The sequence below is a fragment of the Pseudophryne corroboree genome, chromosome 4 (assembly GCF_028390025.1).
Source record: "Pseudophryne corroboree isolate aPseCor3 chromosome 4, aPseCor3.hap2, whole genome shotgun sequence".
NCBI classification, from domain to species: domain Eukaryota; kingdom Metazoa; phylum Chordata; class Amphibia; order Anura; family Myobatrachidae; genus Pseudophryne; species Pseudophryne corroboree.
The window spans coordinates 176,757,251-176,775,670 of record NC_086447.1 but is presented as its reverse complement, the minus strand read 5'-3'; the positions used below and the strand labels follow the sequence as shown (position 1 = coordinate 176,775,670).

The following is an 18,420-nucleotide window of genomic DNA, read 5'->3' as shown; positions in this document are numbered from 1 at the left end:
TATTGAGAGTTATTAATGTTTGCATAAACTTTATGGCTATTACCTAGAAAACAATTAGGTTTTATTGTTGTAAACAGGTACAGTGTTGCAAAAGCATTGTGATGCTTTATTGAAAGTCTTTCCATGTGTCTTTAAAATGGAACTGTTTTCTTAAATAAAGAAATTTGTTGGTAAACTATAAATCTCTGTAACTGGAAGAAAACTTCATTCCTTCACCTGAAGAAAAGAACTGACCAAAGTAAGTTAGTTATACTCAGTTTTTTAGTGTGGGTGTTACATTGGGTGTCTCCCGCAGAATTTGGTAGTGTAGGTAAGTATGCCCTAAATCTTTGTACTCTATTTGAGCAGTCTGCATAGAATCTAAGCAAATACAGGGAGAAAGTATAGCCAGTCACATGTCTCCAACCACAATTCCTCTGTATGTTTTTACCTGTATGGATCACATGCTGACTATGGCGGCAGTCATTTTGTACTCTTAAGTAATATATCTATCAATGCTATGGGAATGAGTCACATCACTGAGGTATGAGGTACTATGATGCTATTTCCTAGTGGGCAACAAAAACTTTTTCCACACGTAAATGCCATATATGTTTGTGCTGTGCGGGAATATTGGTCTTGTATATGCCTCCGATCACCATTTTCCTCCTCTGAGTAAACACTTTTTTAGTAGTTTGAGAGATTTCATCTTTCACAATAAATGTTATTTTTTGTCTATCTCATCATTATACAGCACAAATAATAACAACAGGAAGCAAATTATCCATGTTCCTAATAGTGAATACCAGTGATATTGATACTAATTCATTTCTATATATGATATAATCTCCTGTGTGTTTAGTGTCATTTTAAACAGACATAAATGAGAGACTGATAATTATTTATTCTCAGGAAAGAGACATTAAGGCTGATAACAGTGTATGGTCTGTAAATTAATTTTACAGAAAAAGAATTGTTGATCAGTTTTTACTTGAGGGGATGGCTAGAGATGCCACACAGAAAGTACTCAGAAAAGTTATCATATTTGTGTAAAAGTATTCTTTATACCTCCATGAAAAGGTATGAAATTTATGAACGTGGACCTGTTTGGTCAGAAAGTGGGTGTGTAGGGCTTATATCACCCCAATTTTGAATGCATACAGTTTATAAGGTATGTTTTATACATGGTGCACTACTGGTGTGTATATGCGCGGGGTATGGAGGGGAGGGGGGTGTTGGGGTACAACCAATTGCATTATGTATGATTTCTCTGGCTGGGTTTCCGAGTCATCACTATACTATGTTATGCTCATTTCTGGGCGACTGCTTTTATGCAGTAATGTAGGAAGTGAATTGCCCTGTAGTAAGCATAATATATAATATATAACTGTGTCTATTTTTTCTAAAGATGCCTTTAGAATTTTGTTTAAAACATCATACAGTTCCCTTTTATTCTAGTTTTGGTCACGGGCTGATGGAGGAGGGGATTAGGCGGTAGGCTTTGTATGACCTCATACAGAGTAAATATACTGAATGATATCTGCTCATAGGGAGAATTTATGCCATTTTCAAAGAGACAAGCAAAGGCAACTACTGGAGAGGACCCCACTGCCCCAGCATCACCAGAAGTTAGTTCTATATATGCCAGATCTGAGTAGGCACTAGGTCCTTCATATATGATCCAAGGGCCTGACCAGCTGTCTGCATCCTTAGGATATGGGCTGAGGTAGACACCCAGATTCACACGTGACTGTGTACTGGTAGGATGGGAGTATAGGACCCATGTAGGGGTCTGGAATCTTTGTCTAGTCCTGAGGAGAGTCACTTGTTGCACTTCTAATTCAAGTAACCCCATTAATGATGATGATTCTGCACTGACATGACAACTGCCCCAGCAATTTTCCTTCTCTAATGCCCATTTACAAAGACTGCTCTCACTTTTTAAATGACATTGTTGTAGTCGATTTCCAGATTTATTGGGTTGCTGATATGCTTGCACGCTCTTGTTTTCCCAGTTTCTTACTTGTAGCATTTTAGCTATAGGTATTGCACTCCGTGGCTGGTCAGATAGGAGATTATTGGCATTAAGCCCTGAGAAGAAGTTCAGTGGAGCAGGGAAGCCAATGACACTTCCATGGCACCCACTGGGTGTCTCCACCAATTTCTCCACTAGCTGTCCTGGCTGAAAGACAATGCCACCATCAGAGCTTAGAGCCTGCACTCTGAACCCAAGGGGGCTTCTGGCATTGCAGTACAGAATGTTTGTGCCATCCTCCTCGTCCACTGACACCAGCTGACACTCTACTGTCTGTAGGTTTGGGATGAGTTCTCCAAATGTCCAGGACTTTCCATGGTCGTCACTGCGGAAGGTGAATGCTTGCGGTGTAGTGCGGCACAGCTTCCCAAAGCAATCTCTGCAGTTAATGTGGTAGGTATAAGCAGGGACAAGGAGCCGGCCTGACTTCAGCTGGATGCCATGTCCTGGTCCCAAGGCAAACGTGGCCCACTCTACAATACAGAGAGATGTCTAAATGTCACTTACATCAGACATGGTTCCCAAAGACTGGCGTATAGCGGAAGTTGTGCCGATATTCAAAAAGGAAAGTAAATCTGAAACGGGTAATTATAGACTAGTAAGTCTTACATCTATAGTGGGGAAAGTACTGGAAGGTATTTTGAGGGATAGAATACAGAATTTTCTGGAAGCCAATAAGGTTATTAATAGGAGCAAGCATGGATTTGTGAAGGGTAGATCATGTCAAACAAACTTATTAGGCTTTTATGAGACAGTCCGCGCTAACCTAGATCAGGGTAAGGAGGTGGATGTAATCTTTTTAGACTTTGCTAAAGCTTTCGATACAGTACCGCAAATGAGACTTATCTATTGTATAAGTTACAAGAACTAAGGCTAGGGAGCACAATATGCACTTGGGTTAGAAATTGGTTGGATAATAGGGAGCAGCAAGTAGTGGTAAATGGAACTTTTTCAAAATGGACTGAAGTACTAAGTGTCATGCCACAAGGGTCTGTTCTTGGACTACTATTGTTCAACATTTTCATAAATGATCTAGAAGTAGGTCTAGAGAGCATGGTGTAAAGTTTTGCAGAAGATACCAAACTGTGCAAGGTTATAAACTCGAAGGGGGATGCTGAGTCTCTTCAAGCGACTTATTTAAACCTAAAGCATGGGCAGCAAATTGGAGACTGAGGTTCAATATAGACAAGTGTAAGGTAATGCACTTTGGTAGCAAGAATAAAAATACTACCTATATACTAAATGGGGAAAAACTAGGGTATTCTGTACTGGTAAAAGATTTAGTTGTTCACATAGATAACAAACTCACCAGTAGTACTCAAAGTAGGATTGCAGCAAATAAGGCAAACAAGGTATTAGCATGCTTAAAGCAGGGAATTGAATCAAGGGATGAGAGTGCTATACTCCCATTATATAAATCACTTGTGAGGCCACATCTCGAATACTGTGCACAATTCTGGGCACCATACTACAAAAAGGATATAATGGAACTAGAAAAGGCTCAAAGATGGGCGACCATATTGATTAAGGGGATGGAGAAACTAGAATACGAGGAAAGGCTTGCTAATCTAGGCATGTTTACATTGGAAAAGAGGAGATTAAGAGGAGTCATAATTAACATTTACAAATATATAATGGGACAATACACAGAGCTTGCGGGGGATTTGTTTTTGGTAAGATGAACACAGAGGACACATGGACATCCGCTTAGGTTAGAGGAGAGGAGATTTCACACACAGAGACGTAAAGGTTTTTCACTGTAAGGACAACACGTATTTGGAATTCCCTGCCTGAGAGAGTAGTAATGGCGGACTCGTCATTACATTTAAGAATGGGCTAGATAAATTCCTTATGGATAAGGATATACAGGGCTATGGTGGGTAGATCACGCACTAAAGTTGAAAAGAAAAAAAGTGAATAAACAAAACGGCCAACATTCACAACAGATAAAATTGTCCTAGAAATAATACATTGTAGGAGACCACTAATAGGCTGAACTTGATGGACAAATTGTCTTTTTTCAACCTCAGAAACTGTTACTATATTACTAAAAATGATAGTATTTCCTTGGAGCAACATTCCCAAATACACTGTTACATTCAGTCTGCTCCACATACGGTCTGTAGAAGACACATGGGATCTTATGTAGAGATGGATACTCTGACTGTGAGCAAGAAACAACACAGGCATGAAAAGCATATGTAAAGCGGATCCAGCCAACAACAAGCATGAACTTAGTGTCGTAGAGATGTGGCCTGACAGTGTTAGTAGTAAATGCTTCTATGAACATTACCATATGTGTAAATAATAATCTAACGAATTGTCATATACTGGTCATCAGAAAACATAGTGCCTTGATAGAGTTGTTAATAATTGTGAATTGTTGCCAGTGTTTGGGGGAGGTTTGTCCAGACCCATCTTTAACCACTTAACTGATGATATTTTTCCTCAAAAACCGCCTCAAAATTGTCAGGTTTTTTAGGAGTGAATTAGGTGAAGAACATTAATTTAACCCTATCCAAAATGATTTTAGTTTAAAAAAAGAAAAAATATATATTTTTTAAAATATTTTCCCCAAACATCAATTGGGAACATCACGACCATCAGAAACATCGCAGCCATCGCTACTTTCATTTTGAAAGCCGGGACAGCCTCCAGGTATACAGGGAGGGGGGGTCTGGGGGTGGCTTGGGGGGGTTAATTTACACTTCCCCAGCAGCTGCCATTGTCTGCAGCCGCTGGAGGGGGGGGAGGATCCTGCCGTGATGACTGGTCAGCAGCACGGCAATCAGTAGGGGAGAGTGCAGGGAGGCAGAGGGACCTTCTTAAAGAGCATCAGAAAGGCACGGGCCGTAGGCTTGCTGGCCATTACTTCAAAGGACATTATTCAAAGGATAACTACAAGTTTAAACATAATTTTGATGTTACACCGACGTTAAACCGAAGGAAAACAGAAGGACAACAATCTATCCACAATCTGAACCACTAAAGGACAGCTTTCAAACATATGTGAGTCCAATTCCTCTACACATCCAACTACTCCAGCCTGAGTAACCCAAACTTATAACTTAACTCTGTGATAGGAACGCAACAAGATCTTTACACTTCATCCGCAACTACTCAAATGTATGTCTATAGCTTACCAAAAACATCTGAATTCTCAACTGTACCAATGTTATCTGTCTTTTTACACTATGAAAAGACATCCCCAAACTGCTCACTACAGCTCTCTCTTATGCAGACTCATGTATGTGTTTTGATGTAATGATTGCCTTGTAATTGGCATTGCATGTGTGGGGAAGTTGCACAGTGAAACCTAGTTTATTATTTCATGTTCACTGGTGTTTACCATCTTTGCTCATTGTGGTCAGGTGTACTATATCTTTACATTTAGTGAGGTGTAGTCATGGTGTAAAGGACACAGTGTGATTCCTGATTAGTAAAAAATAAAAAATAAAATACCAAACACTGAGCAACATCCCCAAACAGGTAATTTCAACTTTAAACTTGTCATTTATTTTGTACGGTCTGGACATGGCTACTAATAAGTGCACAGACAAAATTCTTAAAGCTATGAGTGCAAATGCTAGGAGCTTGGGAGACAAAATTCCAGAACTAATTGCGATAATGACAAGGGATAACCTGGATTTTGTCGCAATTGCAGAGTCATGGTGCAATGAGAATCATGACTGGGACATAGCTATACCAGGATACAATTTAGGAAGGATAGAATGGGAAGAATAGGAGGAGGGGTAGCAATGTATGTGAAAAAAAGCATAAATGCTACTTTAATACAAAATATTGAAGACAAAACTGAGGCCCTTTGGGTCACCATAGAAACCGGGGAGAAGGATATTATTCGCATTGGGGTGCTCTACAGACCACCAGGCCAGGGGCAGGATTTGGACAGGAACCTATTATTGGACATCACTAAAATGGCTTTAAAGGGAGAAATCATAATCATGGGAGACTTTAATTTACCTGATGTAAATTGGGAGGGGTCTTTTGCAAGTTCAGCTACAAGTGGCACATTTTTAAATTCCTTTATAGGGAGCATCTCTCAAGCAATTGGTGAGGGAGCCCACTCGCAAAGACTCAATATTAGATTTAATTCTTACAAATGGTGACATCAGACATATATGTGGGTGAGCACCTGGGATCCAGTGATCATCAAGCAGTATGGTTTAGTATAAAGACAGGATCCAACTCCTGTCACACAAAAATAAAGGTGTTGGATTTTAGAAATGCTGACTTTGCAAAAACGGGGAGATGTTTAAGTGATTCATTGGCGGACTGGTGGAACTTGGAAGGAGTGCAGGAGAGGTGGGAAAAACTGAAAAGTGCAATACTAAGGGCAACAGACCTTTGTATCAAAATGGTTAGGAAAAGCACCAGGAAAAGGAAGCCAGTGTGGTTCACAAAAGAAGTAGCAACTAGTGTGAAAGCAAAAAAGATGGCTTTTAGGAAATACAAACAGACTCAAAATAATAACGACAAAGAGGTGTATCTTGACAGACGGAAGGATGCTTAGAAAGTGATCAGACGTGCAAAGGCAGAAGCTGAGGAGAAAATGGCCCAGTCAGTAGATGAAGGGGGCAAAACTTTTTTTAAGTGTATAAGCGAAAGGAGAAAATCAAATGGAGGAATAATAAGACTTAAGACAGAGAGTGAGCATTTGGTGGAGGGAGACAAGGCAATAGCAGATCACCTAAATAATTATTTTGCTCAGTATTTACTACAGAGGAAGGGATGGGGCCACAGTTAAGTTGCAAGGACATTCATAAAAATAAGGCAGATGAAAGTACATTTACAGAGGAGAAGGTCCTAACAGAACTTTCAAAACTAAAAGTGGATAAATCAATGGGACCAGATGGGATACACCCAAGGATACTCAAAGAGCTAAAATATGTGCTGGTTACACCTTTAACAGAATTATTTAACCAGTCACTAAATACAGGTGCTATTCCAGAGGACTGGAAAAGAGCAAATGTAGTTCCACTGCACAAAAGTGGAAGCAAGGAAGAAGCAAGTTACTACAGACCAGTAAGCCTTACATCAGTAGTAGGGAAAGTAATGGAAAAACTATTAAAAGAAAGAGTTGTGGAATATCTTAAATCAAACAACTTACAGGATCCAAAACAGCATGGATTTACTGGTGGGAGATCATGCCAAACATATCTTATTGACTTTTTTGACTCTGTGACGAAAATAATAGATCAAGGGGGAGCTGTAGATGTAGCATATCTAGACTTTAGTAAGGCATTTGACACTGTCCCACATAGCAGACTGCTAAATAAACTTGAAAGCATGGGGGTGGATTATAAAACGGTTAAACCAACAGGCCTGGACCTGGGTAAAGAAAACCCTCACCTCCCCTCTGCGCCACTGATTAAAATACCTCTCTCCATCTCTCAAAACAATAGAGATCCAGGGGCTTCTGTAATAGCCTGTGAGCAGCGCGCTCTGCAGAAATTGAGGCGAGTCTACCCGTATTTTCAAAGCAGCAATCCTTTAAAATGCAAAAACAGATTTGATTTTTCCTTTTAAATGATTACTGTTTTAAAAATACAGACGCACCAGAATTCCACAGAGAGTGCAGCTGGCAGGCTATCATGTAAGCACCCCAATGTCTCTCATCCATGCACCATACTATTCATGAGATCCTTGCCACTCTCTAGTGCAGGGGTGGGGAACCTTTTTTCTACCAAGGGCCATTTGGATATTTATAAAATCATTTGTGGGACATAAAAAAATCTTACTGTACCAACTTAAAAATTACCCTGCCCCCCAGTAGTTCTGCTCCTTAGAGGTACTGAGTGCGCGCGCCAAAAAGTTGGTGTGGCCATCTAAAATAGGACATGATACACATATGCCCCCAATAGTGCAGTGCCAGATACACATGCCAGTGCAGTGCCAGATACACAAATGCCGCCACAGTTCCAGATATACAAATGCCCCCACAGCGCCAGATCCACAAATGCCCCCACAGCGCCAGAACCACAAATGCCCCCAAAGTGCCAGATACACAAATGCCCCCACAGTGCCCCCCCCCCCTTCCACTGTGCTGCTCCGTCCGGCGGCGTGTCTCAGCTGTCGGGTCAGGGCAGGAAGGAGAACGTGGCTATGATGGGGGCGGCGTGTAGGATCTCAAACCAGTCGCCGGTTCATGAGCCAATCAGAGCTCGCGGACCGGCAGCGGCGGCTCCTGATTGGCTGCCGGTCCGCGAGCTCTGATTGGCTCACGAACCGGCGGCTGGTTTGAGAACCTACCCGCCACTGCCACCGTACACGTAGCTGCGCTCTCCTCCCTGCCCTGACAGCTGAGACACGTTGCCGCCGGAGTGAGCGGCGGCGTGTCTCACCGACATAAGTGGGTGGGCCGGAACAAACGGCTTTGCGGGCCTTATATGGCCCGCGGGCCGGAGGTTCCCCACCCCTGCTCTAGTGGATCATTTCTCTGCCAGGGCTCACTGTAAGATTTAGAATTACCCACTGCTCGTGTACTTGTTCCCTGAGATGCTTCTTTGTTCCTTGTTGAAGTCCCTTTCTCAGTGACCTTGACACAGGAAGCTTTGGCAGTGAAGAAACTTACCTTCCACCCTACAGATTTGCTAGTAGAATGATCCTGCTTGCTTGCATCAATTTTTTTTTAAATGAGTCTATTAATGTGTAAATGTCTCTAGATAACTATCTCCCATCATTCTGTATAAAGACGTTTTCTCTTTTGTACCTTTTAGTGACTCCCCGATGACCTTGTAAGTCAAGTCTGTGACCTCACTCCAGCTTCTGCCCTGATCTGAACTTGTTACATAGCACAGACGTGCCAGGTTGTGCCCAGAGATGATCTGGTAGGATTCAGTGGCTCTGCCCAGAACAGCGATAAAGAAAAGGAAGATCTGTCCTGTAAAGTCATTGTACAGTGGACATGGGTTCATTGATCGATGTCCGGGCAGGTGGGCTCTCTCCACTGCATACATGTCCTCCCACTGCAGGAAAACACAGTGTGCTTTTATTCATTTCTTCTTAACACATTAATACATACAATTCTATGGAAAAAATGTGAATATACAGCATGAAAGATATATATATATATATATATATATTGTAACACTGTAGGGGTGCAAGGTGCCTTTTCCTGGGGAATATGGCAGCACGCAGCAGCTGAGGGACAACACAAGTCCAGTTTCTGGTACAACTGACCCCGGCCAGTTTTATTGAAACAGAAAATAAAACAAACCCCAAAATAAAAATACCTTGCCTGTCCGGCACTAACTAAACATAAGATGTTCCTAACTGTCACTAAACAAAACACAGAGTTCTTCAGTACATACTGTATAGCTTACTTGCATCAGAAAGCGTGTCTCTCACACACAGATCCTGCAGCCTTCCCAGGCAGTCTGCCCATACTAATCAGGTTAGAAGCACTATATCACTCTTACACAGCTGAAACCCTGATTAGCCCTCTGTGAGGCCAAAGACCCGAACTGGGCCCAATGTCTAGAACTCGCCTTATCTCTCTCTCAGAGCCTTTACCCAGCTTTTACAGCAAACTGAAAAGGTTCAGACAAAACAAAAAGCATTTTTCCTAGAAGTTAACATTTTCTAAAACATGTAAGACAAGAACCTGGGACAAATATACCTGCCCTCAAACACTATCCCAGTGTTCTTGTCACATATCCCCCTCCCCTGTTTCGACCTAGGGGCCGGAACACTTGTAGCCCCCAAACAGAAGATGCGAGACAATGCATCTGCGTTGGCCAATTGTGTTCCCGGTCTATGTTCGACAGTAAACTTAAAGTCCTGCAACGCTAGAAACCATCTAGTTACACGAGCATTCTTGCCTCTATTTACATACATCCATTTTAAAGGGGCATGGTCTGTCACTAGTCTGAATTGTCTACCCAAGAGGTAATATCTCAAGGTATCTAGTGCCCACTTAATGGCCAAAGCCTCCTTTTCCACAATGGCATACCTTTTTTCATGCTCATTGAGTTTCCTACTCAAATAAATGATAGGGTGTTCGTCCCCATCTCTGGTTTGGGACAGCACAGCACCTATCCCTACCTCTGAGGCATCTGTCTGTACCACAAATTCTTTTGAAAAATCTGGTGTTATCAACACCGGTTGTGAACACAAAGCCACTTTTAACGCTTGGAACGCCTTTTCTGCATCAGGGTTCCATTTCACCACATTTGACTGCTTCCCTTTGGTAAGGTCTGACAACGGCACCGCTGTGGTCGCAAAATTAGGAATAAACCGTCTATAGTACCCAGTAATTCCCAAAAAAGCCCTTACCTGTTTTTTATTCACTGGACGAGGCCAGTTTTGAATAGCATCAACTTTATTCAATTGGGGCCTAATCAGACCTCTGCCTATGGTGAAGCCCAAGTATTTGACCTCCTCCATTGCGAGGCAGCACTTCTTTGGGTTAGCAGTTAACCCTGCCTCTCTGATTGAGTCCAGTACTGCTTGTACTTTAACCAAATGGGACCCCCAGTCTGTACTGTGAATTACCACATCATCCAAATAGGCAGCTGCATATTTTCTATGGGGCCTCAAAATTTTATCCATCGCCCGTTGAAAGGTTGCTGGAGCCCCATGCAACCCAAAGGGTAACATCTTATACTGGTACAGCCCCTCCGGAACCGAAAAGGCTGTTTTTTCTTTGGCGCTATCAGATAAAGGTATTTGCCAGTAACCTTTGGTCAGGTCCAATGTGGTGAGAAACCTGGCTGTTCCCAGCCTTTCTACAAGCTCATCCACACGGGGCATGGGGTATGCGTCAAACTTGGACACCTCATTTAACTTACGAAAGTCATTACAGAAGCGTATGCTACCGTCGGGCTTCGGGATGAGCACTATGGGACTGGACCACTCACTGTTAGACTCCTCTATGACTCCAAGTTCTAACATGGTTTTAACTTCCTTAGAAATAGCTTCTCGCTGAGCTTCAGGAATCCTATATGGCTTTAAATGAACCCTGACCCCTGGTTCTGTGACAATGTCATGTTTTATTATGGTCGTTCGGCCAGGCAGCTCTGAAAATACCTCCCTATTTTGGATGAGAAATTCTTTAACCTGATTGTTCTGATCAGCTGATAATGTCTCTGACACCTTCACTGCGGGAAGCAACCGGGGTGAAGACACCGAAGGGCAAGGCTCCGCTGACAGAGACAACCTATCTTTCCAGGGTTTGATTAAGTTAACATGGTAGATCTGTTCGGGTTTTCTCTTTCCCGGCTGGTATACTTTGTAATTAACCTCATTCACTTTTTCCCTAATCTCAAATGGACCCTGCCATTTAGCTAGGAATTTGCTTTCCACAGTGGGTACCAAAACAAGAACTCTATCTCCAGGAGCAAATTCCCGTATCTTGGCACTCCGGTTATAGACCCTCTGTTGAGCACTTTGGGCCTGTTCCATGTGCTCTCTGACAACAGGTACCACGGCTGCAATCCTATCCTGCATTTGTGTTACATGCTCAATAACGCTTCTATAAGGAGTGGGCTGTCCTTCCCACATCTCTTTGGCAACATCCAACAGCCCTCTGGGGTGTCTACCATACAACAAATCAAATGGAGAAAACCCCGTAGAGGACTGAGGAACTTCTCTGATGGCCATTAACAAGTAGGGCAACAAACAATCCCAGTTTTTCCCATCTCTCTCAACAACCTTTTTTAACATACTTTTTAATGTTTTATTAAACCTTTCCACCAACCCGTCAGTTTGGGGATGGTAGATGGACGTCCTGAGGTGAGTGACCTTAAATAACTTGCATAATTCTTTCATGATCCTTGACATAAATGGAGTACCTTGGTCAGTCAAAATTTCTTTTGGTATTCCCACTCTACTAAATACCTGCACCAGCTCCCTAGCTATCGCCTTGGTTGTGATAGTGCGTAAAGGGACAGCCTCAGGATATCGAGTGGCATAGTCCATAATTACCAGGATATACTGATGGCCCCGAGCAGACTTTAACAAGGGCCCCACGAGATCCATGGCTATTCTGTCAAACGGGACCTCTATAATAGGCATGGGAACTAGTGGGCTCCTGAAATGGGGTCTAGGGGCATGATACTGGCATTCAGGACAGGAAGAACAATATTCAGACACTTCTTTATAAACCCCTGGCCAAAAGAACCTTTGTAAAACTCTTTCAGTGGTTTTTTCTGCCCCTAAATGTCCTGCGGTAACGTGACTATGAGCTAAATCTAGTACCGTTCTCCGATGAGGCTGGGGAACTACCAGCTGTTCCACCACATCCTCACCCCTTTTGACAATGTGGTACAAGAGCTCATTACAGATGGCCATGTGGGGATACGTAACCCTGTCACCTGGTACCACAGGTTCCCCATTAACAATCTTAACATTCTCTCTAGCCTTTATTAAGGTAGGATCCTTTAACTGTTCAGACGCAAACAGATCCTTCTTTACCTCCAGGTCAGGCACGCTTTCAGTTCTAACTACTATGTCTCTGTTCCCGGCAAGAGGGTCCTCACTGGACTCCCCATCTGTCACTTCCCCAGCCAAACTAGCAAAAGGCAAAGGGCCAGAAAGTTCCGAAGACCCACGTACATCCAAAAAATCACCGGTATTATCAACTGGCTTTTTACTTCTCACATCTGTTGATAACCGTGATTCCCACAGTTTCCAAAAATGAGGAAAATCCCTCCCTATTATGGCCTCATGCACCAAGGTAGGGACCAGTCCCACTTTAACCATTGCTGACCCACAACAAGTTTCTATATTCACCTCAGCAGTGGCATAATATTGGGTATCCCCATGTATGCAAGTTACCCCAATAGGTATTTGCTGGACCTTTAAGGGGTTCACTAACCCAGCTTTCACGAGGGTAACTAAACTTCCTGAATCTAGCAAGGCCTCTACCCGGTTACCTTCTAAGAACACATCACACATTTGTTTTTCCAGCTCAGGTGAAGGTACCACAGTACAGGCTAACCTAGCAAAGAAAGACATTCTGCGACATTCAAAGGCAGCATCACATTGCATGGGTTCTTGCGTGACTGGGCAATTGGCAATAACATGACCTGGCATACCACACCTAAAACATTTAACCACACGATTATCAACCCATTTGGGCAGCATAGACCGTTCTAGCCCCATTGGCCTGTTTCCAGGGCCAGTGTTTACAGTCTCTCCAGCCTTGCGTTCTCTTAACCGCCCAGCAACGTTTTCCCACGGAACAGTCTTACCAGTCTTTACTGAAGGGCGCTGTCGAGGATCTATGGGTTGCTGGGTGGTCATCAGTAGTTCCTCTGCTGCCAAATACCTCTCTACCATGTCCACTAATTGGTCAGCAGTACCCGGGTTTCCATGGCTCACCCACTTGCGCAGGACCATGGGCAAAGATCTCAAGTAGCGGTCCATGACGACTCTTTCCACCATCTGGGGACCAGTTAATGTCTCTGGCTGCAGCCATTTTTTTGTTAGCTGAATAAGGTCGTGCATCTGGGAGCGCGGAGGCTTCTCCATGGCGTACAGCCAACGGTGCACCCGTTGTGCTCGTACTGACAGCGTGACTCCCAGGCGGGTCAGGATCTCAGTCTTTAGTTTATCATAGTCCCGAGCCTCAGCAGGGCTTAAATCAAAGTAAGCTTTTTGGGGCTCACCTGACAGGAAAGGTGCCAGCAGACTGGCCCACTGTGCTTTCGGCCAGTTCTCACGCTCGGCAGTCCTTTCAAACGTGGTCAGATAGGCCTCCACATCATCAGCCTCTGTCATTTTCTGCAGGAAGTGACTGGCTCGTATAGAACTAGAGCTGGTTGGAGCACTGACGGCCACATCTCCAACCCGAGCTGCAAGTCTCTGCACCACTTCTGCTAAGGCCTCTCTATCCTGACGCTGTAGTCTCCAATTTTCCTCCATTGCCACCTGCTGCTGTCGGTTGGCCTCCTGCTGAGCCGCTGTAGCTTGCAGCAAGGCTTTAAGCAGATCCTCCATGTCAACAGATTTTTCAGGCGGCTTTGCAGCTGCTTTCACCCAGGACATATATCAAACCCTCAGGGGTGAGTCTCAGTAACTTCACACTGGGCTGTATCTGCATAAACCACCGTTTTCTGCAGGCCTCACAAAGCTGCTGCTTTCACTTATGCGCAGAACGGCCTGCTCGCATTCTCCACCAAGTTGTAACACTGTAGGGGTGCAAGGTGCCTTTTCCTGGGGAATATGGCAGCACGCAGCAGCTGAGGAACAACACAAGTCCAGTTTCTGGTACAACTGACCCCGGCCAGTTTTATTGAAACAGAAAATAAAACAAACCCCAAAATAAAAATACCTTGCCTGTCCGGCACTAACTAAACATAAGATGTTCCTAACTGTCACTAAACAAAACACAGAGTTCTTCAGTACATACTGTATAGCTTACTTGCATCAGAAAGCGTGTCTCTCACACACAGATCCTGCAGCCTTCCCAGGCAGTCTGCCCATACTAATCAGGTTAGAAGCACTATATCACTCTTACACAGCTGAAACCCTGATTAGCCCTCTGTGAGGCCAAAGACCCGAACTGGGCCCAATGTCTAGAACTCGCCTTATCTCTCTCTCAGAGCCTTTACCCAGCTTTTACAGCAAACTGAAAAGGTTCAGACAAAACAAAAAGCATTTTTCCTAGAAGTTAACATTTTCTAAAACATGTAAGACAAGAACCTGGGACAAATATACCTGCCCTCAAACACTATCCCAGTGTTCTTGTCACAATATATATATATATACTGAAACTTTTAGGCACAATAGCGCACTCTCTCTATTTGAATTGTATGTCTACACTTGTAAAACTCTTGAATCACTTCTTAATTATCCCGACAGTTTGTTGTGTTGCTCATGAAACAATGCACTTGTATGAATCAGTTCTAATGTTGTGATATAAAATAAAAAGAGAAGACATTTATATTGACCATTATTCATGTTTGTTTGCTTCCTCACTTGTTTTCATTTTCTTAGGTACCAGAGTAGTAGATACTGTGCCTTTAGTATGTATGCTGTCACATATAGGGCACTCTTCCCAATTGTTAATCCCTTAGCCGCTATACAAGGCCATAACTGGGGGTGAGCGAGCAGTGGCTGGTAGGGTGATTGCAGCAACAGACTGTAGCCAGGGTTGGCCATGCACCCTGCAGCCAGGGTTCCAATATTTAGATAATGTCTAGGTCAACCCCATATGGTCGACACTGGAAAAGGTTGTCAGGCACAAAAGCACATAGGGCCCGATTTAGGTTCAGATGCAAAAGTGCTGAAATCGCTATTTGGCAATCTCAGCACATATGCGCACGTGCAAGGTCCTAAACTGCGATCGCAGTCTAAGACCTGGAGGGGGGCGGGAACGGGGGCATCGATGCGTTTTGTGGGCGTCAACATTTCATTTAACGGGCGCAGCCCAGACAATGCAGGCATGTCCAGATCGTTGCTGGGGTGGGCCGCGGCGGCTGTGTGACATCACACGCAGCCGCTGCGACCTAAAAGATGGCATCCCTCTGACTGCGCGTAGACAGGGGACTACCTTAATCATGCGAGTACATCACTATAAAGCAATGCGCTCGCATGTTAGCGGTGCGGCAGGACCCGGCATGTGGGGCGGCCTTGCCCTGTGCTGGACGGCCCCTCGCATGTTAAAGAAATCAGTTGTAGTTTTCGCAAAACTACGATTGGAGCTGAATTAGGCCCACAGTACGTAGTAAATCAGCAAATGCTGCGAAAACTTGAAAAAAAAACCAAAACACGTGTAAACAATTTGTGTGTCGCCCTATCGACTAAATACATTGTCATCACCAAGAAGCCGCTGATGCCTGCAGTTCACAAGCTATTACGTTACACCTAGATCTATTCTTTTCTAATCATATGTTCAATAGCTGTTCATATCCTTTATGTCCTGTACTGTGTTTTATATATATATATATATATATATATATATATATATATCTCCTCTGATATCTTGTTTTGGGCCATAACGATATATTTTGATAACAGAACATGACTGTCCCCTCTGACCTCCACGTAGTTGCGATAAAATGTGCCACGGCGTAATACCAACAGGTTAGCATGGGCGTCGTCTGCGCTAAGCCTCTCTTCTGCGAATGCCAAAAGTGTTGACCAGCGAGGTATATAAAGGAGGGCTGGGACACGATACGTCACTCCATTCTTCTCTCTCTCAAACAGAACTGTGCGTGCAGGAACATGACGGGACCCCATAACAACTGAAACGTCTAAGAACAAATGAAGGTGGAAACATTAATGCCTCATCCATGTCCAAACTGCCTCTCATGCTCTCCGCCGCGCCGATTACCTCCTCCCACTCCCACCTTCAGTACATATCTGCACTACCACACTGTCAGACTCTCCATCAGCCTGCATGGTTTCAAATGTGTCCTGATAATGTCCCTATTGATTAAAACTTTCCAGATCTTCCTAATCTTATCTAATACTCTGTCCTGCTGCTTCATCTCCTTGCACATTCACCTCCCACTTATACCACTCTGTCTCTCATTACCCTGTACATACAGTATACATTGCATCCATTACACTCATATTATCCTGTTCATGTACAATGTATGTATGCTGTTATTCTGTACCTGTACATTGTGGGCTGATTCAGAAATACACGCAGATCGCTGCATACGCAACCAGATCTGCGCCCATCTCCTCACATGCTGGGGGTCACCCAACACAGGGCAAGGCCGCCCAGCTTGAGTGATGGGCTGCCTCCAAATGCATCCGCAATTAGATGCTCTGTTAGGTGGCCGGCTGCCATTTTTTTAATCGGACCAGCTGCGTGTAATGTCAAAGTATGTCAACAAAAATGGTCATGGCACACAGCTGCTCAGCCAATTACTCCCCCCAAGGGGCAACGGAATGGGGGGGGGGGGGCAAGGGGGCAGCTCGCTCCCCCCAAACATGAGAGAGGCGCCAATACTAGGACAGAGGAGTGGCGGGCAGCTAGGTGTGACGCACCTGTGTACTAGCGCCTCTGCCCACCCCCCCACTGCTCACGTTGGCACTGGGAGCGCTGTGGTTGGGCACCCCCTTGGGCATCTGTGGACAGCTCCGTATCATCCTCAGTGCTGATTAAGGGGGGGTCGCAGGGGGTAAGTACCCTGAGCCCCACTCTCTAAGAGCCCCCCGGAGCTACTGTATAGGGATCATCCAGCAGACTCCCAGCAGCAGCAGCGGAAGCTGCTGTTGGAGCTGCTGCTGACGGCAGAGCCTGGCGGAAAAGGAGAATCATCCCGCTGCCTGCCCTGTACCCGCAGCGGGAGGCAGCACTGTGTGATCCGGTGCTACTACTACAGCGCCGGTGACTACAAGAAGACGCCGGCGCTGTGCATTTGACATCGGGGCTGCGGAGGAGGAGCAGGAAGCTGCCTGACTTTGGGTGCACTCCAGTCAGCAGAGGTCAGAGTATAAAGACTTGGGGGCGGGAGGTTCATTAAATATAATTTATAAGTGATAGTGAGTGCCGTTAATTAAATATATACAAGGTGGGGATGAGGAAGGATCATTAAATATTTAATCTGTGGGGGAGCATATGCAAGGGATGGGGTAATCATTAAAAATATATGGGGCTGATGTGCTGAGAGTGTGTGTGTGAAGTCCGTATATGTGTCTGTGTATATAGGTGTGTGTGTGTGTGTGTGTGTGTGTGTGTGTGTGTGTGTGTGTATATATATATATATATATATACACACACACACACACACGTGGACTTGGACAGACTTTACAGACACACACACAAAATATATATATATATATATATATATATATATAAAAAAAATAGGAAGGCGTGGGGACATATAGTACACATAATAGAATATATATATATATATATATATGCATAAAGATGACTGCTTGCACTCTGCAGACATACTATATTCCTATGTATCGGCCTTGCGCCCGTTATCAATCAAAATATTGTGCCTGACGACGGATGCAAGCCCGAAATGTAGGAATAAAATGGGATTTTAATACCTACCGGTAAATCCTTTTCTCTTAGTCCGTAGAGGATGCTGGGGATGCTTCAAGAACCATGGGGTATAGACGGGATCCGCAGGAGATATGGGCACACTATAAATAGGTGTGAACTGGCTCCTCCCCCTATGCCCCTCCTCCAGACTTCAGTTATAGGAACTGTGCCCAGGGAGACGGACATTTCGAGAAAAAGGATTTATTTAATTATTTTAAACTAAGGTGAGATACATACCAGCTCACACCACTAACACGCCGTACAACATGGCATTCAACAACAACACATGCAACGGCATGATCAACATCAGTCACAAACTGGCTGAACTCAACACAACCTGTGTGTAACTATAATCAATCACTGCAGATACAGCCCGCACTGGGACGGGCGCCTAGCATCCTCTACGGACTAAGAGAAAAGCATTTACCGGTAG

General features: G+C 44.1%; 2 protein-coding genes across 2 annotated transcripts in view; one reads left to right on the top strand and one right to left on the bottom strand.

Annotated features, from left to right (window-relative positions):
* The window catches only part of TM4SF19 (transmembrane 4 L six family member 19), a 54,105-nt gene extending 44,505 nt beyond the window's left edge, over positions 1–9,600 (top strand). Inside the window, exon 5 of the mRNA XM_063915571.1 lies at positions 8,752–9,600. Coding sequence (XP_063771641.1) covers positions 8,752–8,754 — 3 coding nt within the window. The 3' untranslated portion in view covers positions 8,755–9,600. The remainder of the gene's footprint in view (positions 1–8,751) is intronic.
* NEU4 (neuraminidase 4) lies at positions 1,297–16,219 on the bottom strand. Its single transcript, XM_063915570.1, has 4 exons — positions 16,019–16,219; positions 8,745–9,000; positions 2,026–2,487; positions 1,297–1,782 (listed from the first exon to the last, which is right to left on the bottom strand). The coding sequence occupies exons 1-4, from the start codon at positions 16,217–16,219 to the stop codon at positions 1,406–1,408; spliced, it is 1,296 nt and encodes a 431-aa protein (XP_063771640.1). The 3' UTR covers positions 1,297–1,405.
* Between the last annotated feature and the right edge of the window lie 2,201 nt (positions 16,220–18,420).